General features: G+C 23.8%; 13 protein-coding genes across 13 annotated transcripts, besides 47 other annotated features; 8 read left to right on the top strand and 5 right to left on the bottom strand.

Annotated features, from left to right (window-relative positions):
- Window positions 1-16: part of a sequence feature (AT_rich) that runs on past the window's edge.
- A 10-nt stretch (window positions 17-26) lies between these two features.
- On the bottom strand, window positions 27-965 carry EDI_044310 (programmed cell death protein, putative; the record flags this gene model as incomplete). Its single annotated transcript, XM_001737732.1, has 1 exon — window positions 27-965. The coding sequence occupies one exon, from the start codon at window positions 963-965 to the stop codon at window positions 27-29; it is 939 nt and encodes a 312-aa protein (XP_001737784.1).
- Window positions 966-1,231: 266 nt separating this feature from the next.
- Window positions 1,232-1,280: a sequence feature (AT_rich).
- Window positions 1,281-2,068: 788 nt separating this feature from the next.
- Window positions 2,069-2,116: a sequence feature (AT_rich).
- Window positions 2,117-2,217: 101 nt separating this feature from the next.
- On the top strand, window positions 2,218-2,880 carry EDI_044320 (uncharacterized protein; the record flags this gene model as incomplete). Its single annotated transcript, XM_001737733.1, has 2 exons — window positions 2,218-2,310; window positions 2,374-2,880. 2 exons carry the CDS (start codon window positions 2,218-2,220, stop codon window positions 2,878-2,880), a joined length of 600 nt encoding a protein of 199 aa, XP_001737785.1.
- A 239-nt stretch (window positions 2,881-3,119) lies between these two features.
- Window positions 3,120-3,303: a microsatellite.
- Window positions 3,177-3,311: a microsatellite.
- Window positions 3,238-3,311: a microsatellite.
- A 185-nt stretch (window positions 3,312-3,496) lies between these two features.
- Window positions 3,497-3,549: a microsatellite.
- A 99-nt stretch (window positions 3,550-3,648) lies between these two features.
- Window positions 3,649-5,484, top strand: EDI_044330 (serine/threonine protein kinase prp4, putative; the record flags this gene model as incomplete). The annotated part of the gene is made up of 1 exon (XM_001737734.1): window positions 3,649-5,484. The coding sequence occupies one exon, from the start codon at window positions 3,649-3,651 to the stop codon at window positions 5,482-5,484; it is 1,836 nt and encodes a 611-aa protein (XP_001737786.1).
- Window positions 5,485-5,547: 63 nt separating this feature from the next.
- Window positions 5,548-5,600: a sequence feature (AT_rich).
- Window positions 5,601-5,631: 31 nt separating this feature from the next.
- Window positions 5,632-5,658: a sequence feature (AT_rich).
- An 82-nt stretch (window positions 5,659-5,740) lies between these two features.
- Window positions 5,741-6,061, top strand: EDI_044340 (thioredoxin H-type, putative; the record flags this gene model as incomplete). Its single annotated transcript, XM_001737735.1, has 1 exon — window positions 5,741-6,061. One exon carries the CDS (start codon window positions 5,741-5,743, stop codon window positions 6,059-6,061), a length of 321 nt encoding a protein of 106 aa, XP_001737787.1.
- A 1-nt stretch (window position 6,062) lies between these two features.
- Window positions 6,063-6,122: a sequence feature (AT_rich).
- A 101-nt stretch (window positions 6,123-6,223) lies between these two features.
- Window positions 6,224-6,299: a sequence feature (AT_rich).
- Window positions 6,300-6,334: 35 nt separating this feature from the next.
- Window positions 6,335-6,374: a sequence feature (AT_rich).
- Window positions 6,375-6,414: 40 nt separating this feature from the next.
- On the top strand, window positions 6,415-8,919 carry EDI_044350 (Rho/RAC guanine nucleotide exchange factor, putative; the record flags this gene model as incomplete). The annotated part of the gene is made up of 1 exon (XM_001737736.1): window positions 6,415-8,919. The coding sequence occupies one exon, from the start codon at window positions 6,415-6,417 to the stop codon at window positions 8,917-8,919; it is 2,505 nt and encodes an 834-aa protein (XP_001737788.1).
- Window positions 7,790-7,846: a sequence feature (AT_rich).
- Window positions 8,603-8,649: a sequence feature (AT_rich).
- A 210-nt stretch (window positions 8,920-9,129) lies between the features above and the next one.
- On the bottom strand, window positions 9,130-11,184 carry EDI_044360 (protein serine/threonine kinase, putative; the record flags this gene model as incomplete). Its single annotated transcript, XM_001737737.1, has 2 exons — window positions 9,130-10,086; window positions 10,597-11,184. 2 exons carry the CDS (start codon window positions 11,182-11,184, stop codon window positions 9,130-9,132), a joined length of 1,545 nt encoding a protein of 514 aa, XP_001737789.1.
- Window positions 9,869-10,012: a microsatellite.
- Window positions 10,112-10,142: a microsatellite.
- Window positions 11,004-11,027: a sequence feature (AT_rich).
- Window positions 11,185-11,267: 83 nt separating the features above from the next.
- Window positions 11,268-11,348: a sequence feature (AT_rich).
- Window positions 11,349-11,351: 3 nt separating this feature from the next.
- EDI_044370 (uncharacterized protein) lies at window positions 11,352-13,769 on the top strand (the record flags this gene model as incomplete). The annotated part of the gene is made up of 1 exon (XM_001737738.1): window positions 11,352-13,769. One exon carries the CDS (start codon window positions 11,352-11,354, stop codon window positions 13,767-13,769), a length of 2,418 nt encoding a protein of 805 aa, XP_001737790.1.
- Window positions 11,880-11,930: a microsatellite.
- Window positions 12,436-12,488: a sequence feature (AT_rich).
- Window positions 13,262-13,329: a sequence feature (AT_rich).
- Window positions 13,770-13,830: 61 nt separating the features above from the next.
- Window positions 13,831-13,872: a sequence feature (AT_rich).
- Window positions 13,871-14,968, top strand: EDI_044380 (glucosaminephosphotransferase, putative; the record flags this gene model as incomplete). The annotated part of the gene is made up of 1 exon (XM_001737739.1): window positions 13,871-14,968. One exon carries the CDS (start codon window positions 13,871-13,873, stop codon window positions 14,966-14,968), a length of 1,098 nt encoding a protein of 365 aa, XP_001737791.1.
- Window positions 14,130-14,218: a microsatellite.
- A 71-nt stretch (window positions 14,969-15,039) lies between the features above and the next one.
- Window positions 15,040-15,678, top strand: EDI_044390 (uncharacterized protein; the record flags this gene model as incomplete). Its single annotated transcript, XM_001737740.1, has 1 exon — window positions 15,040-15,678. The coding sequence occupies one exon, from the start codon at window positions 15,040-15,042 to the stop codon at window positions 15,676-15,678; it is 639 nt and encodes a 212-aa protein (XP_001737792.1).
- Window positions 15,499-15,547: a sequence feature (AT_rich).
- Window positions 15,608-15,630: a sequence feature (AT_rich).
- Window positions 15,675-15,734: a microsatellite.
- Window positions 15,735-16,022: 288 nt separating this feature from the next.
- Window positions 16,023-16,058: a sequence feature (AT_rich).
- A 114-nt stretch (window positions 16,059-16,172) lies between these two features.
- EDI_044400 (uncharacterized protein) lies at window positions 16,173-17,357 on the bottom strand (the record flags this gene model as incomplete). Its single annotated transcript, XM_001737741.1, has 1 exon — window positions 16,173-17,357. The coding sequence occupies one exon, from the start codon at window positions 17,355-17,357 to the stop codon at window positions 16,173-16,175; it is 1,185 nt and encodes a 394-aa protein (XP_001737793.1).
- Window positions 17,358-17,444: 87 nt separating this feature from the next.
- On the bottom strand, window positions 17,445-17,960 carry EDI_044410 (transcription elongation factor S-II, putative; the record flags this gene model as incomplete). Its single annotated transcript, XM_001737742.1, has 1 exon — window positions 17,445-17,960. The coding sequence occupies one exon, from the start codon at window positions 17,958-17,960 to the stop codon at window positions 17,445-17,447; it is 516 nt and encodes a 171-aa protein (XP_001737794.1).
- A 38-nt stretch (window positions 17,961-17,998) lies between these two features.
- Window positions 17,999-18,036: a microsatellite.
- Window positions 18,037-18,357: 321 nt separating this feature from the next.
- EDI_044420 (uncharacterized protein) lies at window positions 18,358-19,393 on the top strand (the record flags this gene model as incomplete). The annotated part of the gene is made up of 2 exons (XM_001737743.1): window positions 18,358-18,543; window positions 18,605-19,393. The coding sequence occupies 2 exons, from the start codon at window positions 18,358-18,360 to the stop codon at window positions 19,391-19,393; spliced, it is 975 nt and encodes a 324-aa protein (XP_001737795.1).
- Window positions 19,394-19,405: 12 nt separating this feature from the next.
- Window positions 19,406-19,472: a sequence feature (AT_rich).
- Window positions 19,473-19,598: 126 nt separating this feature from the next.
- Window positions 19,599-19,889: a sequence feature (AT_rich).
- An 18-nt stretch (window positions 19,890-19,907) lies between these two features.
- Window positions 19,908-19,950: a sequence feature (AT_rich).
- Window positions 19,951-20,403: 453 nt separating this feature from the next.
- Window positions 20,404-20,430: a sequence feature (AT_rich).
- Window positions 20,431-20,768: 338 nt separating this feature from the next.
- Window positions 20,769-20,796: a sequence feature (AT_rich).
- A 133-nt stretch (window positions 20,797-20,929) lies between these two features.
- Window positions 20,930-20,996: a sequence feature (AT_rich).
- Window positions 20,997-21,103: 107 nt separating this feature from the next.
- Window positions 21,104-21,251: a sequence feature (AT_rich).
- A 15-nt stretch (window positions 21,252-21,266) lies between these two features.
- Window positions 21,267-21,301: a sequence feature (AT_rich).
- Window positions 21,302-21,367: 66 nt separating this feature from the next.
- Window positions 21,368-21,398: a sequence feature (AT_rich).
- Window positions 21,399-21,468: 70 nt separating this feature from the next.
- Window positions 21,469-21,489: a sequence feature (AT_rich).
- Window positions 21,490-21,528: 39 nt separating this feature from the next.
- Window positions 21,529-21,573: a sequence feature (AT_rich).
- Window positions 21,574-21,624: 51 nt separating this feature from the next.
- Window positions 21,625-21,671: a sequence feature (AT_rich).
- Window positions 21,672-21,825: 154 nt separating this feature from the next.
- Window positions 21,826-21,869: a sequence feature (AT_rich).
- Window positions 21,870-21,890: 21 nt separating this feature from the next.
- Window positions 21,891-21,940: a sequence feature (AT_rich).
- Window positions 21,941-21,983: 43 nt separating this feature from the next.
- Window positions 21,984-22,065: a sequence feature (AT_rich).
- Window positions 22,066-22,080: 15 nt separating this feature from the next.
- Window positions 22,081-22,105: a sequence feature (AT_rich).
- A 51-nt stretch (window positions 22,106-22,156) lies between these two features.
- Window positions 22,157-22,187: a sequence feature (AT_rich).
- A 207-nt stretch (window positions 22,188-22,394) lies between these two features.
- Window positions 22,395-22,514: a sequence feature (AT_rich).
- An 84-nt stretch (window positions 22,515-22,598) lies between these two features.
- EDI_044430 (uncharacterized protein) lies at window positions 22,599-23,000 on the bottom strand (the record flags this gene model as incomplete). Its single annotated transcript, XM_001737744.1, has 1 exon — window positions 22,599-23,000. The coding sequence occupies one exon, from the start codon at window positions 22,998-23,000 to the stop codon at window positions 22,599-22,601; it is 402 nt and encodes a 133-aa protein (XP_001737796.1).
- Window positions 23,001-23,059: 59 nt separating this feature from the next.
- Window positions 23,060-23,193: a sequence feature (AT_rich).
- Between the last annotated feature and the right edge of the window lie 193 nt (window positions 23,194-23,386).

Consider the following 23,386-nt stretch of genomic DNA (forward strand, 5'->3'; position numbering starts at 1 on the left):
AAAGAATTATAATTATCCAGACACCCTCAAATACAGTCAAAATATTGAACCACTACTGGTTCATTAACATAATCATCACCACCACACGAATCAGGACAGGAATATACTACAATAGTACCATAATCAATGTTTAGTTCAATATCTAAATTTGTTGCATAAATAAATTGTGGAAGTAATTGCCATTCAAAAACACACTGTTTACCACATCGGGGACAAGAGGGAGGGTGTTGTGGAATATCGTTTGACTTAATCCATAATGGTTTGCCATTGAACTGATACCTCAAAACTTGGCTTGGGTCTTTGGCAATTTTTGTGTTAAATTTTATCCACACTGGATCACTTTGTTGTAAATCAGATTCTTTAATTCCTAAATCTTCATTGTCTGGGTGCATAGTTTCTATTACTTTTTTTAGTTGAACATCTTCTTTTTCTACTAATTCATTTTCTGGTTCAGTGACAATAAGATACTCTGATGCACTTTTTTGTGGTTTTGCTTTGTTTCTTTCTCCTCCTAATTTTCTTTGTAATACTTGTCCACATTTCAATTTATGTTCCTCTCTGTCATACAAACAATGTAATGAACAACAGTATGGTGTAGTACAGTCAGGGCAATGAGTTGAAGAAGGAAATCCACAAATTACACACTGTTCTTCGGTAACAATACTCTCACAAAAATCTTCTTTGTCATATAAAGTTCCTTCAGGTAATTGATTTCTTAACACAGTGAATTTTAGACAAAATGGACAATGAAATAAATAAAACACTCGATGATATGATTGTGCCATTTCTAATGGTGCATATAATTGTAACATAAATAACATAGGTTTTTGACAATGTGGACATACATTATTAGGTACTTTCTTACCTAACCAACTAGCACATCCACCACTTCTATTCATAATTGGATTTGGTGTTTCGTCTTCTTGCAATTCTTCAATGAACCCACAGATTATGCCATCTTCCATTCCTTGTGAATTTTAAATAACTTGTTTCTTGTTCTTTCTTTATTAAACTTGAAAAAGGAAAGTAATAGAATATATTTTAGGGTTTGGATCTAATTGTTTTATAAAACAAAGAATTAAGTTTCTATAAAAGAAATTGGAACATAAACAAATATTTGATAATTAAGTCATTGAACGAACTCTTTTCTTGTATTCTTTCTATTATTTCAGAAAACAATTCAAACAACCAAATTACAAATTGTATTGTTAGAAATAGATGGCTGATAACCTAAATAATTCATTTTTAAATAATGTATTATTTTTCTCTTTAAATAAAATCGTTTCTACAAATTTTTGGTTACTTATTGTAGTTATCAAATAAGAATTATGTTTAAACTCATTAAAGTAATGTGAGTTGGTTACTATTTTATTGGACTTTATTTTATAAAGAACTTTTGTATCAAAAACAATTAGCTTAAATAATCAAAACAAAACTTATCAAGAAATAATGAATAGAGAATGGTAAAACAAAGAAATAACTTATTTTAATATGATATGAAAATAATCATAATACTCAATAATAAATTGTAGATTGCAGTCTTTCATAAAAAGGAGACTAGTGAAGTTTCTAAGTTGGTTATGAATAGTCAAGACTTGAAACACTAGTACACAGTCGTAATACATTTTTTATAAAGCAAGAAACTCATTAAAAACAAATTAATTAATTAGGAGATGAATAATTTTATTGATCATAATATTTCAACATGTTTGATAACAATTTCACTATCAAAGAAGATTAGTTTTATAATATCTAATAATGGTATTATGATTTAATAACATTTCTCTATTTCCTCATTATTTAATTCCTCATATATAATTAGGAAGAAAGACAAAGATTAATTAAACAACGAATTAAATAATAAAATCATTAAAGAGCTTATAAACACACAAGAAAGTAAAACAGTTTAAGATACTTAGTTATTTATTAATGTAAAATCAGATAAATAAAGAAAATAAAAAAGAATGGAAAGAGATGATAAAGTCCCAAAAATCCAAAAGAAGTATCTGCAACTTCTAAATTAAACTAACTATACCATCGAGAAGACTCTATCATATTCTTTCTATTCTTTTTTATTAAAACAAAAATAAAAATGAATAAAAAATTCAAATATAATCCCTCTTTGTCTATTTTTGTTTTTAAATTTTATTTTCAGGTTCAAAAAAAAAAAGAAAAGAAGAAGTGAAACTAAAAAACTAAAATTCAACTTCTGTTACAATGTTGCAATTGAGAGTTTTAGTGATTGAAGCAGAAAATCTTATGCCAGCTGATTTTTTTTCAAAACAAGCAGACCCTTATGTTAAGGTAACAGTAGGAAAAGAAATTCATCAAACAACCATTCAGAAAAAACATTAAACCCACATTGGAAAGAAGACTTCGATTTACATAGACTCACATAATTTACCAAATATAAAATTTGAAGTTTATGATTGGGACAGATTTAAAACTGATGACTTTCTTGGAACATGTCAACTTCCTTTAAAAATGCCAATTAATGGAGATGTTTGGTTAAAACTAAGTGTTCAAGGAAGAATTCATGTTAAATTAGAAACATTTAAAGGAATTCAACAATATTATCCTTCATTTCAAAATGGTCAAAATGGGATTGCATTAAAAGTTATGGATGAATCTACACCAACACTATATTCAACTCAACAATTTAATCCTAATTCATTTGGATTACATATTGATAAAAATGAAGCATCTAAATTCAAACCAAAACAATTCATTAATCTTCAATCAGATTCACAACTTTCTTCAAGTAAAAGTTTCAATTTAAATCATCCTTTTGAACAAGGAAGTAGTGATTGTAGTTACTATGCTTTATCGTGTGGTAAATATGTCCAATACTATGGACCTTTACCTTCAGCACCTCCTTAAAGATGCTGAACTTTGGATTGTGTTATTGTTTTATAGTATAATGTTATATATATCATATTTAAATTATGTTTTTGATAACGGTTTTCTATTTTTGAAAAGTTAAATGGAAGAAATAGTTTTAAAAAAAAAAAAGAACATCGAAAGATTTCTATGAAACATACAACTAACCCTGGTAAAAAACAAATTATATATTTTAATTCTTCCAAACTAGAATAATACCATCTTTTAATTATGAAATCTGAAAATAAAATATTAAAATACGAATCTAAAAGAAACCCTCAAAATTATGAATAAGGAGAAAAGATGAGAAAAATAATGGAAGAAAACGGGAAAAGAAAATAGTTTTTAATGAACTCTAAAATAAAACTCAAAGAGAAAAAAAAAAAGAAGAAACTAAAAACTAAAAGAAGAGGAAAAAGAAAAGAGAATAATTTAATTAAGTAATAAAAAATTAACATCAAGAAATAGAGAAAAGATTTCATGAGAAAGTAGTGTGATATGAATAATAAGAAAGAAATAAGAGTATAAGTCTAGAAAAGAATAAATCAAGAAAAAAGAAAAACTAGAAGAAAAATCAAATATCAGAGTTTTCAAATAAGAAAAAGAAATTTAAGGGTTTTTTTTTTTTTCGTTTTTGGTAATATTATTTTTTATTTTTATTTTTTTTTTGAAGCAAAAAGAGGAAGAAGAAAAGACGAGGGTTGTGTTAAAGTGAAAGGAAGTGATTAAAAGAGAATTCTCAATAATAAAAAGAATTATTATAACAAAATGTTCAAACCTGTTAGATATACCACTTTTAAGAATACTAAAAAAAGTGGAATTTGTGAAATGGCAACTATTAGATATTGTGAGGTTTTAAAAGAAACAAATCCACAACTTATTCTTCCAACAATTAAAAGACCATTAACATTTCCATCAATTCCAACACATAATAATGGATTTGATAATGAAGGATATGAATATATTGCATATGCAGATGGATTAATTGGATCAGCATATTCTAAAGAAGGGAATTCATGTGCTTTTAATAAAAATTCAACATATAGGATTATTTCATCATTAGGAAAAGGAACTTTTGGACAAGTATTAAAATGTGAAAATCTTTATAATCATCAAATTGTTGCAATTAAAGTATTAAAAAATAAACCATGTTATTTTAGACAAGGAATGCTTGAAATTGCTATGTTACATGCAGCAAATTTACATAATCAAAATAATGATAAACATATAGTTAAAATATTAGACCATTTTTTATTTAATAGACATATATGTATTGTATTTGAGTTATTAGGAATGAATTTATATGACGTATTAAGAACAAATAAAAATAAAGGAATGGGAATTTCTTTTACTCAAACTATTGGTCATCAAATTCTTCAAGCTCTTTTTACATTAAAAAGAGAATCAATTATTCATTGTGATTTAAAACCAGAAAATATTTTATTAATTGATAATAGATCAACTATTAAAGTAATAGATTTAGGAAGTGCTTGTTTTGAAGGAAGTACTCTTTATACATATATTCAATCAAGACATTATAGAGCACCAGAAATTATTTTAGGGTTACCATATTCATGTTCAATTGATATGTGGTCTTTTGGTTGTGTTATTGCAGAATTACTTCTTGGTATTCCAATTTTTCCAGGTGAAAATGAATATAATCAATTAGTTAAAATCATTGAAATGGTTGGAATGCCACCAACACAAATACTTGATAAAGGAAGTAAAACTACAAAATTTTTTAAGAAAATACTTAATAATTTTGGTAGTTGGGAATATGTTTTATTAACACCACAAGAATATTCTCAAATAAATGGAGTTCCATTTATTGAAAATAAGAGATATCATCGTTATCGTTCATTACAAGAATTTTGTAGTGGAATAATAATGCATAGAAATGGTGAAAAAAAAACTAATGATGATATTTATAGAGTTCGTTTATGTGATTTTCTTCAAAAAATCTTTATTATAGATCCAACACAAAGAATGACTCCAGAACAAGCAGCACAACATCCTTTAATGTTTTCTAAAACACAACAAAGAGGATTTGATTGGACAAGTAATATATTGTCAAGAAAAATTGAAATATCAATGTCTATGGATAATATTATTGAAACTATATTTAATCGTCCAATGTCTCAACAATATCTTCAATCTCAAAATTTTAATGTTGATAGATATTATCAAACCTTTATTAAAGCATTAAATAATGGAATTGTATTAAATGTTCTTCATATTAATCCATTTCATTTTAAACCATTAAAATGTGGTTTACCAACAAAAAATATAAATAGTAATGAAGATGAATCAGAAAATGATTTACCATCTATTGTTAATATTAGAGAAGTACCTCCAAGAAGTAGAAGTAGAAGTATTAGTTCTTTTGAAATAGAAGAAAATAAAATAATTCAAGGAGATGAAGAATTACCACCAATTGATTGTGCCCCTCAAATTCAACCTTCAAGAAAAATGGTAATGACCCCAATTAAAAAAATAGCAAACGCACCATTAAGACCTCCAAAATCAAACCCAAGACATGGATCTTTTTCTATGTCTCCAAAAGGAACTCCAAGACAACCAACAAATATAACTGTTATGTTATAGTAAATAACCTTGTGTTTAATAATTACTTTGTCTTGTTTATTTACATTAAAACATTCTTTCTTGTTTAATTATTAATTCAAAACTTTCATATTCATATTTTTATTATTTTTTTTTTTCTTTCTTTCTTTTCAGAAATCAAATCTTATCATTAAAAAAAAAAAAAATAAAATAAATCTTTGTGTAGATTGTATGTTAGATGAAAAGTTCCTCTCTTTTTTATGATATTTAAACTGAGAATAAACTCAAAGTTAGTCAAATGACTCTACCACTTAATACTACAAACCTTGAAGAACTTAAAGAAAAAATAGCAACTGGAGTTGCTGTCGTACAATTCCATGCTACATGGTGTAAAGATTGTATTAATGTCAGACCATTATACAGAAAACTTATTACAGAAGCACCATCAACAACTTATCTTGACATTGACATTGATAAAGCACCAGAATTGAAAAAAATATATCAAATAGTTCATGTACCTACATTTATTCTTTATCATAATGGTCAAGAGTTGAAACGTATTATAGAACCTAAATATGATGAACTTGAATCATTTATGGGAGAAGTATCAAAGTTATAACAATAATTAATAAGTTATATAAATTTATTTTATTCATCTTTTTTTTTTATTATTTAATAAACTAATTCAAAACAACTGCCAAAATACAATTAAATTGATTTGATAAAAGAAAAATTCATCATTAAAATAGAGTGGACTTGTCTCTTTTCTTTTTCTAAAACCAATAATATTTTTATTATTAATTAAGAAATTATATTGTTATTAATTTTTTTTAATATAGATTAAAAATGTTATTAATCAGGAAAAACAAAATATAAGAGAAAAAGAGGAATGATAAATTTGTAATTAAATTATAATAAAAATAATAAAAATACGATGAACTGTTTTCTTTTCAGACAATAATCTCTCTGAAAATGAGTTTGGGAGTATCATCTATACAATCACCTGATAAAGTTCTTGAACCTAAACTAGCTTCAGAAGAAAGAAAATCATTTCCTTTTCCAGAACATACTAAAACACCACAACGCTCAAAACATTCATTATCACCTACAACGAAAGCAATGAAACCACAACGACCATCAAAGAAAAAAGTAGAACAACGACATTCAGTGTTATTTAAAACACAATTTTGTTTAAATGTAGATGATATTAATAATAGTACTGGTTCTCATCAATCACTTGTTGTTCCATCATCTTATGATTTAAATAGAACACTACGTGAAGAAGAAGAGCATTCTATTTCATTAAGTAATTCAGCTAGTTCATCAGATGGAATCCCATTGAAAGTTCCTCCAAATGATGAATTAAAAACTGATTCAATTGAAACAAATGGTGTCAAAGAAAATTTTGAAGTTGTTTCAAAACTAAATGAATATCCTATTGTTGTTAGTACACATCCAGAAACATCCCTTCATTCTAAAAAAGATTCAAAAGAAAAAGTTGGTAAAACCACAAAAGTTAAAGAAGGTCAATTAGATAAAGACAAAATCCTTATTCGTACTCCTGAAGAAATTACTCCAAAACCACTTATGGTTCAACGTAGTGAATTAGATCTTCAAAGATTGAAAGAAGCAAAACGTGACTTTGCCATAGATATTTTTGAAGATGTGGCATTAGGAAAGGTTAATTTAGTTGATAATGAAACAAAAAGTGCACAACATACTCCAAGAGAAGAAGATGAAGGTAGTAGAAGAAAAACAATGCAACCAAATAGACTAAAAAGGAGTTTATTTTTAAGAAGAGAAAATAGTGATAGAGTAAGAAAAAATGAAGATGAAAGTCAATTTGTTAGAATTCAAAAAGGAAAAGATACAATTACTGATGATAATGAAGAAACAGAAACATTTAGTGATGATTTAGGAATGGAACAAAATGATGGATTAACACATACTTATGTTGATAAAGAAGATCTTGATATATTAATTTCTGGAGATGATAATAAATTAAGAAAATATTTAGAAAGAAATAGAATTACTGTTGGATTTCCTATTAAAGGATATAAAGAAGCACTAGTATTAGATATTAGAAATGGAGATGATAATCCATTTGAACAAATGAAAGAAATTAATGCAATGGTTAATAAAAGAAAAACAGAATTTATTGAACAACATCAAGGAATTATTGTAAAAGAAATAACTATTGAAGAAAAAGATAAAAAGAAAAGAGGAAAAGTTAATAAAAAGAATATTCAAATTGTTGAATTTAAAGGAGAAGAAATTGAAGAAAAAGAAATGAAAAATGAAGAAAAAATAAAACATATTCAAATAACTGGATTTAGTAATCAAAAAGAATATTTTAATAAATTAAATGAAAAAGAACAAAATCAATTTGAAAATTATAAAAATACATTAATGGAATTATGGTTCACAGAAGAAACTCATGTTCAATCATTAGATATTTTATTAAATTGTTATTTAAAACCATTAAATGAAAGTAAATATAATAAATCAGTAAGAAAAATGAATATTCAAATTGAACAACTTCTTAAATTACATACTCTTTTTTATAAAAAATTAACAGATAGAATTGATCAAGCAGGAGATGATATTCCAATTATTTCTGATTTATTAAGATATTTCTTTCATTTTGTAAAATCTACTTGTCCTTATATTGTTGAATATAATTCAAATTTAAGATTAGTAAATGAATTAGTTAAACATTCAACTGCAATAAATATTATAGAAGAAAGTAGAAAAAAATATGAAGAAAATCATCAAGGAATTGTTATTCAAAGAATTCAATCTTATTTAATTATGCCAATTCAAAGAATACCTAGATATGTGTTATTAATTAAAGATATGTTAAAAAATTCACCACCATTATCCCCTGATACTGATAAATTAGTTGAATGTTATCAATTGATATTGGATGTTGCTGCATGGATAAATGAAAAAAAATTATATGAAGAAGAAAGAGAAAAGTATAATACTGTTCTAAAAATAATTACTGGGTTATATGATATGAATAAATCTTGTAGAAGATTTATTGTTAGTGGTTATTGTAAATATCTTGATATGGAATCACCAAATGGAGTAAATAGTGCATATTTCTTTTTATTTAATGATGTTCTTATAGAAACTCAAGTTATAAAACATCATAATCATAAAATTAAAAGAAAACAATTATTAAATGTTTATAAATTAATTAATGACTATGGAACTGTTGATGATTTTAAAGATGATATGTTCCAAGTTCAATGTGTATTTATGGTTACAGAAGATGCTATTGTTTCTTATGGTGCAAATCCTTCATTTGGACCTTCTATTTCTTTTACTTCTCCTTTGTCTGATATGCAAGTTACTCTTGTCTTTGATAATCCTTTAGATGCTAATGCTTGGTTTGTTGCTTTAGCTTATACTATTAAATTATCTCCTCGTTTAAATGAATCTAAGAACATATTTAATATCAGAAATGAATAAAACATTTCATTATTGTTTCATCCCAATTATTAATTGTATTGTTCTGTTATTTCTTTATGACTTTTTGTTTGAATGTTTTTTTTTTAAACCTCCTTCATTTTCTATTATTTTTTTATACAATATCTTATTGTTATTTACCAATAAAATTAACACATAACATTGTTATTGAATATGAATATATATCGGATGTTATTTTATAATGTTAATGATTTAATATTTTATGTGTATTATATTTTGATGTTCATTATCAATTGTGAATGTCATATTTGTCATCATCATATTAATGTTTCTTGAACTTCCAAAATCTGTTAATTTACAATTAATTCCAATATTATCATCAATTGTTATAACATGAAAATTATCTGGTTTAATATCTCGATGTAGTATTCCATTTGAATGAAGATATGAAATTCCTTTTGCTCCATCTAGCATGAATTTAATTCTTATTTTATTTGGTATTTCTGTGTTTGTTATTTTATTAATTAAATCTTGTATTGATCCATATTTTGCATATTCTGTTATCATACATATTTTATTAGGAATAAATACTCCATAAAAATGAATAATATACTCACTTCGAAATTTATCTAACATCATTACTTCTTTCTCAAATTCTTTCATTTTATTTTTATTTTCTTCAATTTGTTTCATTTTCTTAATTGCTACTTGATTTCCTCTAAATTCTCCTATATATACAATTCCAAATGTTTCTTCTCCTATTTTATGTTCTTCTTTTATTTCATCGGGATCAAGTCGTGTTGATATTTGTGTTTCTCCTTTAATTGAAATACTTTTAATTATTTCTTCTTGTGTTTTATTAAGTGTTTTACTAATTATCATTATTTGTTCTTTAATTTTAGTAGTACATTTGATTGTAATGAATATTTCAAATTCACATGCATATCCTCCTTCAATTGTAATGATATTTGGGTTTGTTCTAATTGAATATTTTTCATTTTCTTCTTTACTACTTATTTGTATTTTCTTTTTTTCTTTCTTCTCATTTCCAATACATATTAATTCTCTAATTTCTTTATTTACTTCAATTTCTTCTCCTTCTCCTATTTCTATTTCTTTTTTATTTGTTATTATTCCATCTCCAAGTGATATGAATTTGATATTTGATTGTGAAATTTTAAATATTGTTGTTGTTTTCTGTTGTTCTTTCTTTTCTTTTCGAGTATAATGTAATTTATCATTATTATTATAATTATAATTATTATAATGATGATTCAAAAGAATAGAACAGATAGAGATGTGTTAGTGTATTATCACCTATACCCTTGTTAGAGGAGAAAAAACTACAAAAGAAAAACACATGGATATAAAAGATGAATTTAAAGAATATATTACAAAATTCTTATTGTAATAACATGGAAAGTATAAAAATGAAAAGACAAATAATAGAAACAAAGAAACTGGAATGAAAAATCATAAAATGAACAATAGAACGACCAGTAATCACTTAAAATTAAAAAAAGAAGATAACCGAAAAAGTAAATTATTATAGTGATTAACTCAAGTAAAGGCAATGAATTTTAAAGACTTAGGAAAAAAGATAACCCAAAAAGCTAAAAAATGAACAAAGTCTTAATTTTATTGAGGTCATTGGAAGATTTAAACTATAAAAATGAATAGAGTATTTTAAAAAGAAGAATAGGAATGAAAGAAACAAACAGTCCAAAGGCATTTAAGTTGATTTGAGGGGTTATTAATATTAAAGGTAATATACAAATTAGTTGGGTTGATAACGCTACAAATACAGTCTTGTGTAAAAACACTAATACATTCAATGATTTCATTTACAACAACTAATTGAAACGAAAACCCTTTTACTACTGAAAGAAAATAAGATTGGTGTTTTGGCAACCACTTAAATTCTCCATTTTCATTTAAGTACATAGTCATTTGAAATTCTGTATAACTAGAATTTCCTTGATAATGATGAACGAATTGAGTAATTATCTCTTTATTAGTTTTGTCTTTTTGTTTAAGAGTATGAACTTCACTAAATACTCTTTTAATATTTTTCTTCTTTTCTTCTGTTCTATAGTCTATAATATTAAATGGTGCTAATAAAGTTGTTTTTTTATATTTTTTTAATATATCATTCTTTATTTCTTCATATTGATTATAAGTATATGGATTAATTTTATCTCTATACTCTTCAATAGAAATAACACTTTCATCAAAGTCAATACACTTTTTTAATCCTTTCAATGGTTTTCTTAATCTTCTTTTTTCTATTTGTTTATCTTCTGCCATCAACACAAATATTAATATTGTGAGTTCCTATTTCTTGCTTATCAACATATCATTTTTTAATTCTGAAAAAGAAAAGAAAAAACTTAATTAAAAACTATAATAATTATTAAAGTACAATTTTTAATCAAAAAAAAAGAAAAAAACTCAATTAATTTTTATTTAAAGAAATGTCAAGTGAAGCCAAAGAAGAATCTAAAGAAGTGACATTTACATTAGAAGATATGTACAAAGACCTTATCAGCGTTTCTAAATGGAGTGATACAGTAAGAAGAGTTTCAGATAATTTTAAAGAAAATTATCAAATAATTATTGAATTAACTCTTGGAGTTATTGGACTTCCTATTGACAAAACAGAAAATATTTTTACAGATGAATATCTTGAAGAAAAGAGGTTTAAAGATATTGGGGATAGAATTGACAATGACGATTTAGTTACAAATAATTTAAATGTTACACAAATATTAAAAAGATTATGGAAAGGAGTTTGGAAAGTTGTTTGTGGCATTATTAAAGAAGGGTCAATAGAAGAAAGAAAAGAATATGGAAAAAGCATTAAATTAATACATGAAATACTTGCTGGATTAAGTCCAAATGAAATTAGAAATATACGATATGGAATAATAACTATTACTCAAGTAATATATGAAAATTATATTATCACACAAAAAGAATTAGAAAATCAATTAACAATTATTAAAAAAGGAAGAAAAAAAGATAAAAAACAAGAGATAGAAAGAATAGAAAAAGCACAAATTCATTTAGAAAAGTTATTAAATCATTTAAGGAAAGTTATTTTATTACCACGAGTTTATGATGTCTCAAGAGATATAAGAAGAATAGTATGTGAGACTATATTAAATAGTTTTGAAGATGAGTATGAAGAGAAAAAGAAAATTATTGATAATTTATTATATGATGATGACCCCACTGTTAGAAAGAGTGTTATTAAACAAATATATGAAGAATTTAATAATAATAATAGTCCATCAGATATATACATTGAAATGGGAAAAAGTTTAAAAGAAAGGATAATAGAAATGAGACTAGATGAAGATATTGAAGTAAGTAAAATAAGTATTGAATTATGTAGTAAATTAGATGAATGGGGATTAATCAAAGAAAAAGAAAGAAAAGAAATGTATAGAATGCTATGTGATAAAAATGCAAAAATTAGAAAAGAGGCAGCGATATATATTGCGTCATTCCTTGAGAGACATGTCGATAAATTTATAAAAGGAGAAAGGAAATTTGTAATAAAAGATAAAAAAAAATTAAAAATAGTAATTATTATTAGATTAATTATTGAAATTGTGGAAAAAGAAACAGACCTTCCAAATTTTAGTTATTTTTCATTAGAATATCTTATTCCAGAATTTGAAGAGTTCAATGAAAATATTGAGTTACTAATTAAATTTATTACTGGAAGTGAGTCATTGGCATTATTTGATAAAGAAGATTCAGCTCTTTATGAAGGACATGAAAATGTATTATTTGGAATATTATATAGTATGGTAATGAGAGGTGCAAGAAGACAATTAACTGGAGATGAAGTAATGGTAAAATTAAGTGCAAGCGATAAAAAGAAAGAGATTGACAATTTCTTAGAAGTTAGTGAAGCAATTTGTCATCATTTAAAAGAAATGTATGAAGTATCAACAAAAGAAGAGAATAATATAAACTGGTTATTAAGAATATGTAAATATATTGAAAAAGAATCACTAAAAACAGAAGGTAATTTAAATAATTTAAAGGAGTTTTTAAAAGAAGTAAGTATTAATATTAGAGAAAGTGGATATGATATGATTTATAATTATTTTGAATTATTAAGTGAAATGAATACAACTCAACATCCAGAAATTCAACAAATTATATCTGGAATTATTCAAGAAGATTGTAGAATTATTTGTAATAGTATTTTAGATGATGAAATGGATGATGAATCAGTTAATATAGATGGGCTAAAAGGGTTAATAATATTATATCATTATATTAAAGTAGATCCATTACCATTGCTAAGAGAAAGAATTATTAAATTAAAAAATAGGATTGAAGGAATACAAGAAATTACAGAAGAGAGTTTAATAATTTTACATATATTAAATTATTTGTTATTATGGAATAAAATTAATAATGAAATTAATAATTCATTTGGATATATTGAATTATTTGACTTATTATACTCAATTTCAAAAATAAATAATAAAGATGAACAAAAACTATTTGAATTATTTGGTATTCAATGTGAATTTTACTTCTTATTTAATAATGAAATTGGAGAAAATAAAGGAAAAATGGAATCTATTATTGATGATCTTGCTGTTGAATGCAACCAAAAGAAATTATTTAAAGAACCTTTATTAGAAGTTGATTATTTATTTAATGAATGGCCATTAGAATGTCTTGCATCTGTTCTTTCAGTTGTTCAAATGAACAAAAAAGTTATTCTTGATTTAACTCAAATAGTTGGAAAGATGAATCATGAAATAACAAACAAATTAAAGAAATTGTTATTAAAACAACAACAACAAATAAATCAAGAAAGTACTGTTGTTATGGAAATGGAAACAGATTCAATAGAAGATTAAATGAATTATTTCCATTCATATTATTTTGTTTTTAATACAAAATTAAACCCTTTAAAAAACCTAAATAAAAACTTAAAAAAATTATTGAATTAAATTTTAAAATGAAGTTAGACGCATTTTATTGTGGTGTATTTGGATTAATTATCTTAACATGTCTTCTTCCTTTTAAAGAAAGTTTTAATGATTTAATTAATTGTGGAATACTTATTGGATTTTCTTTTGTTGGTGGGATAGCATGTTATTATTTAATTCCACATATGGGAAATAAGTGTATTCAAAAAGGATTATTTGGACTTGACATTAATAAAGGTACTCAAGACAAAATACCAGAATCAATGGGATTAGTATGTGGCATAGTATTTATGTTTATTACTATGTTATTTTCATCATTAATATCAACTCCTAATTATATTATATCATTATTAGTAATTTTATTTAATTTTATTATTGGATTGATTGATGATTTTCTTGATATTAGATGGAGATATAAATTGATTTTATCATTTTGTTCCTCAATGTTAATTGTAATTATCTATCCTGGAAGTTGTACATTATTTGGAATAAATTTATCAATTATTTATCTTTTTGGATTAATTTGTTTATCAGTATTCTTTACGAATTCAATTAATATGTTTGCAGGAGTTAATGGGTTAGAGTCTGGACAATGTATCATTATTTCAGTTTATTCAATTCTTCATAATATTATTATTTTGTTAACAACAATTTCATCAGAACAATACAAAGCTTCTTTATTATCATTATATCTTCTTATTCCATTTTTATTTGTTACAATAGTACTGTTTTATTATAATAAATTTCCAAGTAAAGTATTTGTTGGAGATTCATTTACTTATTTTTCAGGTGGAGTATTAGGAGTAGCTTCAATAATTGGAGGCTACGACCGTTTAATGTTTTGTTTATTCTTCCCTGAATTTATTAATTTCTTTGTTTCTATTCCACAACTTTTTGGATTTATTTATTGTCCAAGACATAGATTACCAAAATTAAATAAAGAAACTCATAAATTGGAGTGTGTTACTTCACATCATACATTATTAAATTTAATTCTCTTTATAGTTGGACCAAAAACAGAACATGAATTAGTTAATATCGCATTTATTTTCCATACCATTACTTGTGGAATTGTTATGGTTTTAGCTTACTTTGTTTTCCCAACATTCTTTTTAGATTCCTTTTAATTTGAATTTGATTTTCAATTATCTTCTTTTTAAAATAAAACTTAAAAAAAAAAGATCTTTAATAAGGAAATATGGAAGAAAGTGTAATAGAAAAAGAATTAAAAATTAAAAATAATGAACAAGCAGTTATGTCTTGTTTTCAAAACAGTTTAAATAGTTTAAATTGTAAACAAATTAAATTTGACCTTCAAAAAATTATTGAGGCTATTGGGTCAAGACATTGTAATCAAGCCATTACTATGACTGAAATTTTTGATTGCATTAAACAATCAAAATTAAATGATGAAATCAATGAAGAACTTTATATGAAAATGATTACTTGTGCTACACAAAGAGTTCTTCAAATCCCTGAAGATCTATATATTGCTCTTGTAAATGGATTAATTCAACAAAGAAAAGAATTTGTTTTAACTCAATTATTACAATATAAAGTAATACCAGATAATAATTCAATTGCAATAATATTAGTTCAACAATACAGTTCGATACCATGTTTATATTATTGTGGATTGGATATGTTAAAAAGAATGAAAAATTATTCAAAATTAGTTGATTTATATTTAATGAATAATAATATATCAATGGCATTGCAAATAGCAAATCAATACTCTATTGAAATACCTTCTACTAAAATACAAGAATATATTAAAAATTATAATAATGATTTGTTAGTTTATCAATTAAAACTACTATTTCCTGAACTTGCTTAGTTTATTAATTAATAAAATATTTAACCTTAATTTATTAATAAAAAAGTATTAATTAAAATCGTTCTATTTAACTCTTGTTCAATGAGCAGTCATAATGACTATATTTGAAAATGCAATAATGACAATAACAAGAAATGCAACTAACAAGAACTTAGCTTGTGGAGGTTCTACAACCTCAAGAGCAGGTTTTTTAGTAATAATTATCTTTGATTGAGTACTTTCCATCCTTTCTTTTGTTTAATCAATTTGTTTAAATTGAGTTCATTTCCTTTTTATATCCTTCTTATTACTTAGAACAAATTTCTTTTTTTCTCTTGACGTTCTCCTTTTGTTTTTTTCATTTCTTAAAAATAAATGTATTTATATAGTTTTATTATTTACTTTTTCCTATTTTTAAGTTCTATTTTTGGAATTAGGGTTTTTTAGTCTTCTTATGACTTTTATTTGTTTTGTTATATTAGTCCAAAAAAAGAAATTAATACAAAAGAATATAATTAGAACAACGGGAATAGTGATTTCATTGTTGTCAATGATGAATTGAAAGGTTGAAGTTCATACAGGAAAAAAGTCAACGAATGAATAGACACAACATCCAGTGGTACTTTAAGTACCATACTGGTACTAAACTCATAATCATTAAATTGGGTTTTAATGTGTTTTTGAAGGGGATTAGCATATAACGAAATATAGTAATGCATATCTTTTTTATCTACATGTACCAAAGCCCAATCAAACATTGATTCATTTGTCAACCAAAGTTTAACCATTTTTTTCTTTGAGTTTATTCTAACGAAATACCCTGGAAAAGTTTCTTCTTGTTTAATAACAACTCGACCTTTTTCGTCAAAGTCCATAATTTGGAATGAAGTTTTACGTTTATTGATTAATAACTCTTTCCAATTGATACAAGAAAGGAAATTATCAAGAACAATTTTATTATTTTCTGTTGGTGGGATACTGACTAACTCATAACTCAATAAGTCATGAGGTTCAATCTTCTCAATAATCTTAAATAACCGATTTTGAGGATTGAGATTGTTGTGAAAGATCTCGATCTCAGTATCATTTTGAGTAAAATTTGGTAATAATAAAGGTAAAGGCTTTTTCAATAAATTACTTTGACATTCAGAAAAGAAAACATCTCCTACGCGAATTAATTTAACCTCAATATCTGGTCTATTATATTTTTCTAATGTATTTCCTATATTAAATGGAATAAAAGAATTTTGAATCAATTGAATTGTAGAAATACTATTAAATGAAAGACGAATTGTTGACTGAAGTGCCATTGGAGTTGTTGCATGAAACGATGAATTAAAAAGAATTTGAAATCTTCTATTAATTACAATTCTATCAAATTCATCCAAATTGATAGTAACATATCCAATTTTAGTTGTTTTTGTATGGAAGTATAAACAAATATGAGGATTAGTAATATTAAATATAGTTATGGGAATTCCTTTTATTAAATTTTCTTTGAGTTGAGACCTTCCTGAATAATATCTTAATATAAAATAAATAGTACCTAAATGTTCTAATCCACCCTTTAAATGGATACTTTCAATTAGAAAACATAAAGGAGGCATTCCCTTATTTAAGACCTCTCCATCTGTACCAGATTCTGATGAAAAGAAAATATCTGAAAAACTAGGACGGGGACTATGAGATTGAGTTGACATAAAATTATTTTTAAGATTTTGTGTTTTTGAAGAAAAAAACTAAACAATTATTTAAAATTAACACTTATTTCCAATAGAAAAAATCAATTAACAACTCATTTTCCAGAAAAAACCACAACTAGCACATGTTAAGAATCGAGTCATAGGTTCATCAGCAGATCGTGTTTGTGCTAGCGTTTCTTGAATTTTTCTACTACCACATTTACTACATTTAAATTCATTACTATCTGGAATTTTAGAAATATCAATTGGCTTCTTTTTATCTTCTTCATCTTTAATAATCCTTTCTTTAATTTCTTTAACAGTTTCATCTGCCATATCATCTGGTGACATTTCAATTAATTCATTTGGAGTAATTTTTTTAGAACAAAGACTATCTACTAACTTTTTGTTTTTACGAAGACCAGCTAAAATCTGTCGAAGGTGGAAGTTAAATTTTTCATTGTCTTCTTTGTACTTGATTGCAAGACCTTCTCCTATCATATCTAATATATCTGACTCTTTGATATATTTAGATAATATTTTGAGTGCTTTCGTTTTGTTTGCCATATTGTATGAATTACTTCCAGAAACAGCAGGTTTAGTTGCATCTTCCTTTGACATTAACCTGAAGAACAAGAATTATCAGTTCTTCTACCCCCTTTATTAGGTTTTATTTTGTTTTTTTTAGTTTTATTTTTGATTTCTTAATAACAAAAATTAAAAAAAGCCAATCCCAAAAAATGAACCAACCTTCTAATTTTTTGGGTTTTGTTTTAAATATTTTTGATACTTTTTCATCTAGGAATGAGGTCTTGTTGTCTTCTCCGTTCAGAACAACCAGCTGTGTCATCATAAATTAAACTTTAATACCATGTTGTCAATTCTCTTCTTTTACTCCTTAAATTTAGAGATAAAACTATGAACTCTTTATTTAGAACCACCACAAAACTTTTTAATTTTCTTTTTTTTTAAGGAAATAGAAAAACAAAAAATGAACTAAAAAATTATCTTTAAAGAAATGAATTATCCAAAAGCTTTAAAAATTCTTGTTGTAGGAGGAGATAAAACATTTAAATCAACGTTGTGTAAAGTACTTGTTGGTAATACATTTTCATCAAATTATATTCATACAGTTGGTATTAATATTTATCGTTCCAGTGTTAATGATAGATCAGTGATATATTGGGATATTCCATTTTCAGAAGTTTGTTAATAATACTTTGATAAAAGTAGGTCAAGGCATGAGTAATGACTTAATAAATTAGTATAAGTTAGGAAGAAATCTAACACTAATTAAAGAACATGTTGATGGAATAATTTTAATGACAAATAAAGATATAGAAAGTAGTTTTGATGCTGCACGTGATTGGATGACGTTGTTTTCAAAGATTGCAACTCATATTTTGATTGTAAAAGATTACAAAGAAGATTTAGATTTATCAATGAGATATGAAGAACTTAAAAAAATTCATCAAAACATTAATAACGTTTATTTTAAACCAATGCTTGTTCATAAAAAGAAAGGAGTTTTTGAAGCAATTAATGATTTTATAGAAAAAATACTTCACCAATTTAAAGATACTGAAATTTGTCCAACTGAAGAAAGTGATACTTCTTCTTCTTCTCCTACTCCTTTAGTCAAATACACCCCATCACCTAAGTTCTTTACTTTTTCACCTTCGTCATTAACAAGTAATTCAAATGGAAAAATAATAACAAAAAGTTTCATTACTCAAACAAAGAAAGAAGTAATGACATTATACGAAGATATTAATGAATATATTAACCAATTAGAGAGTTCCTCTTTTGATAATTCTGTAGACGACTTCTATAAGAAAAGAGAGTTAAATAGATTCCATAGTCATGTTGATCTTGAGAAGAAAGTATTGCTCAAAGAATTAGAAAATTATGAGACTCTTATTGAAAAGAATAAAAGTGGAGTGAATGTAACTTGTGATGATATTCAAAAATTACTTATTATCCGTGAACATTGTTGGCAAAAAAATTTTGAATTTATTGGATATAATTATATCGTAAAAAAACCAAAGAATTAATTTCATTTGAACATTTTTATTATTTATTTTTTATAATTTATTATTGAAATTAAAATATTTTAAAGTTTTTAGTTAATTTGAAAATTCTTTGAATTTGTTAGTAAAAAGAATCAGAAGTGGTTATAGTTTCTTCAGTTTTCAGAAACACGGACCACATTATCATCATTTCTATTCTTAAAAAGATAAATTATATTATCATAAAGTGAAAAATATATCTAATAAAATTATGGTTTTTATTAATGGTTATTATTTATGAAAAAAATCTACTAATAAAAAAATAATTTTATATGAAGAATTAATAGTAATTTTTTTTATTAAATAATAAGTATTGTAGTGAAATTCTTTTTGTATTATTTTTATTATATTAAAAATTGTTTTTGTTAGTTAGATATATTTAGGAATTACTTTTATTCTTGTATAATTTTTATATTAATAATTTGATTTATTTTAATATCACTTTATAATATATAAGCCTATATTTTAAAATATTATAAATCGGAAGTACTTTCTTAAGTTTAATACTATTTAATATAAAGAAATTATTATAACTATTTTAACTTCAAATAACTTTCCTTTTTTCAAGTTCATATTTAGTTATGTTTTTCATTAACTCGTTATAGATTTTTTTTAAATGATTATAACATTTCCTCCATTCATTAAAAATATATCCTATAAATGAAACTAAATATTTTTTCATTATCCTTAACAGTTTAACTTATTAGGTTATTAAGAAAGTTCTTGTGTAATACAACATAGAATGGTTTTAATAGAAATTATACTAAAATAACATAAAAAGTTAAAACCAAATGATAACATTTATAAGGAGAGAGTAAGAGTTAAAGATAATATTAAATAAAGAAAATATAAAGGAGTTTAGTTTATGAACAATAGAATAAACGTTTTAGTTGAAATATAAATAAAAGAACAACTAAATAGTGTTAGAGTTGCTTCATATTTAGAATAAAATTAACTAGCTTTCATTTGTTATAATAAATAACAAACAAAAGAAGATAATTTATTTTTTTTTTTTTTTTTTTGATGAAGTATAAATCAACTTTATATTTGATTTCTCTTTTTATTGACTTGATGTCTATGAATTGGTAACTCTTCAAAAAAGCTTTTGGTTTTTTCATATTATTTTTTATGACCAAACATATTTCACAAATAAAACGTGTTGTTTCTTTATTTTTTCAATACAAATTAAAAATATATCACTAGTGTGTTCATATTCTATCTGTTTCTTTGAAGTTTATAAATGAGTGTATACTGTTTTAACATTTATTGAATAAATAAGTTAAAATGAGAAGATTTTGTCATGGGCTATCGTTTATTTTAGTTGTTGATAATATTTATTCTTTAGTTGTATTGTTCTTTGTAATTTTGTTATTTAATATAATATAAATGAATTGAGTAAGAAAATATTTAAGTATGTCAGAATAAAAAATAGAATAACGATAAGTTAAATTATATGTATTGATGTTATTTACAAAATCATTAGATATTAAAGAATATTTAAATGAGTATCATTCTAATAAGTATTATTCTAATAAGTATTATTCTTTAAAGTAATTTTTTAAATTTTTTATAGAATTTTATTAAAATACTCCCTTTCAAATGGTTACACTGTTTTAATAGAAGATAACAAACAAACTATTTTTGATTCAACATTTTTAAAGCCCTTCTATTATTAAAAAAATTAAACACATGATCTAAATTTAATTTATAATTTTTATTTTATTTACTTATGATAGTTCTATTATTCATAAATAAGATATTATATATTTTTTCTTTTTTTTTCTAATAAAACAAAACGAATGATTTTTGGATTTAATTTAAATGTATTTTATTAATTTTATATGAAAGGGATAACAACAATATATTAAAAGATATATTAAAATTTCAATAAAAGGGAATAAAAAGAATAGGATGAAACAAATAATTTATAGATGAAACAAATATAACAAAAGAAGTACGAATAATAATTAATTAAAAAGTATTATATAATGGTTATAATAAAGAATTAAAAGTAATGTAAAAGAGATTAAATAGTTATATAAGCATATACTAGATGAACGAAAATATTAATTATTATATATCATAATAGACTTTATGAAACATGGTCAATTGTTTAAGAGTTTAATATATATTATTTTAATTTCATTTAAAAATATCTAATTAAAGTTCATTCAAACAAAATATTATCATAGCTTGAAATACGCTTTATTTACGTGTATTTTAATATATTAATGAGATATAATTTTTATATTATAATTATAATGTTATCAATAGTTGCATTTCTTATTATTTATACTTTGATAATATATATTCTATATTCTTATATGAAAATTAACAAGAATTAAATCGTTATGATATACTATAATCATATCAAAATCATCACATTTTATTTGTTATCATCAAGTATATAATTCTTGAAATTATTAATAAATAATATATTTTACAAATTTAATTATTTATTGATTCTGATCCATCCCCGACCATATTTTAAATGATTATTTAAATATTTAAATATAATTATTTTATATAATACGTTAATTATAGATTCAACGTCTGTTCTTTTAGTCAAACACTGTATTTATTTTATTATTTTAACAATTAATTATATATTCTTATTGGTTTAGATTTAATTCTATTAATTCATATAATTTTATTAAGATGGTATTGGATAGAAATTATTTTTTATTATTATTTATTCATAGCACTTAATAATATTGTAACACATATTCTGTAACTTAATTCTATTTCTTATTTAAGTAATTTATAAAAATAATATAATGTTGTAAAATTGTTGAGATAATTAATAGAATAATTAAACAAGCTAATAACATTTATAACATCAATATGAAATAAAAAAGTTAAAGATATCTCGGTACTCTATCAATCCTTAATATATTATTAGAGATGCAATATAAAAAAAAGCTTTATGAATAAGAATTAAATTAACAATCACTGTTAAGTATCAACCATTCATATTATTTGAACCAATAAAAAATAAAATAATAGTGATAAATAAAAATATCTTTTTAAAACTTCCAAAATTTAAAAATAAATCATTCAACACAAAATTAATTTTGTTAAATTTTTAATAATTAAGAAATAAAAAGAGGGATTCTAAAAAAAGCATTAAGAAAAACTGTGAGACACCAGAACAAGCTAAGATTTCATATATTTGTTAATAAAATCAATTTTAACTTTCTGATTGATTTGTTTGTTTATCTCTTAGTTGGTTTTGTAGTTGCTCTACTAAATCTAGTCGTTTTTGAATAAAAATAACATAACTTTTCCTTTTTTTTCTACGAGTTTCTTCTAGTCCAACGTATTGGTCTATAGTAAGTATTAATTTCATATAATATTCATACAACTCTATACCTCGCTTTTCAAGGATTTTATTGGTATTTTCTTCTTTTTGTTTTTGTATATTCATTAAAGTTTGAAATTCATTGAATTTATTTTCCAATTTGTTGATTTCTATTTGAATAAATTTTACTTCTTTATCGAACCTTTCGTTAATGTCAATTTCTGTTATATTTTCTTCAACGATAATGGCTTTATTTACACTTGTTTTTTGCTTGCTTGAACTACCACCCATCTTCAGTTATAATCAATTTTAGAGTTCTAAATAATATCAATTGAAGTCCCTTTTTGTTGTAAAAAAAAATGTTTTTCTAAATAATATTAAAAAAGATTTTGTAAAAAGAAGTTGAAATTAACTTGAAAAAAAAAAAAAAAAAACTAATTTTTTTAGTGAAATAATTTGAAATTTCAATAAATTTTCAATAAATGGAGTTGAGTATTTTATTCACTCCAAATTTATAGTGAACTAAAATTTATTCATTTAGAACAGTATATTTGAATTTATTAATTATTAAGTAAAATGAATTATTCATTAAGTACTACTATCTTTTTAGAATTCTTTGTTACAAGACCTCTCTTAATAAATAAGATAAGTTAGAGACAATTCAACGAAACTTAATA

This window comes from Entamoeba dispar, genomic scaffold (assembly GCF_000209125.1).
Source record: "Entamoeba dispar SAW760 scf_1105229460813 genomic scaffold, whole genome shotgun sequence".
In the NCBI taxonomy this organism is placed as follows: domain Eukaryota; phylum Evosea; order Mastigamoebida; family Endamoebidae; genus Entamoeba; species Entamoeba dispar.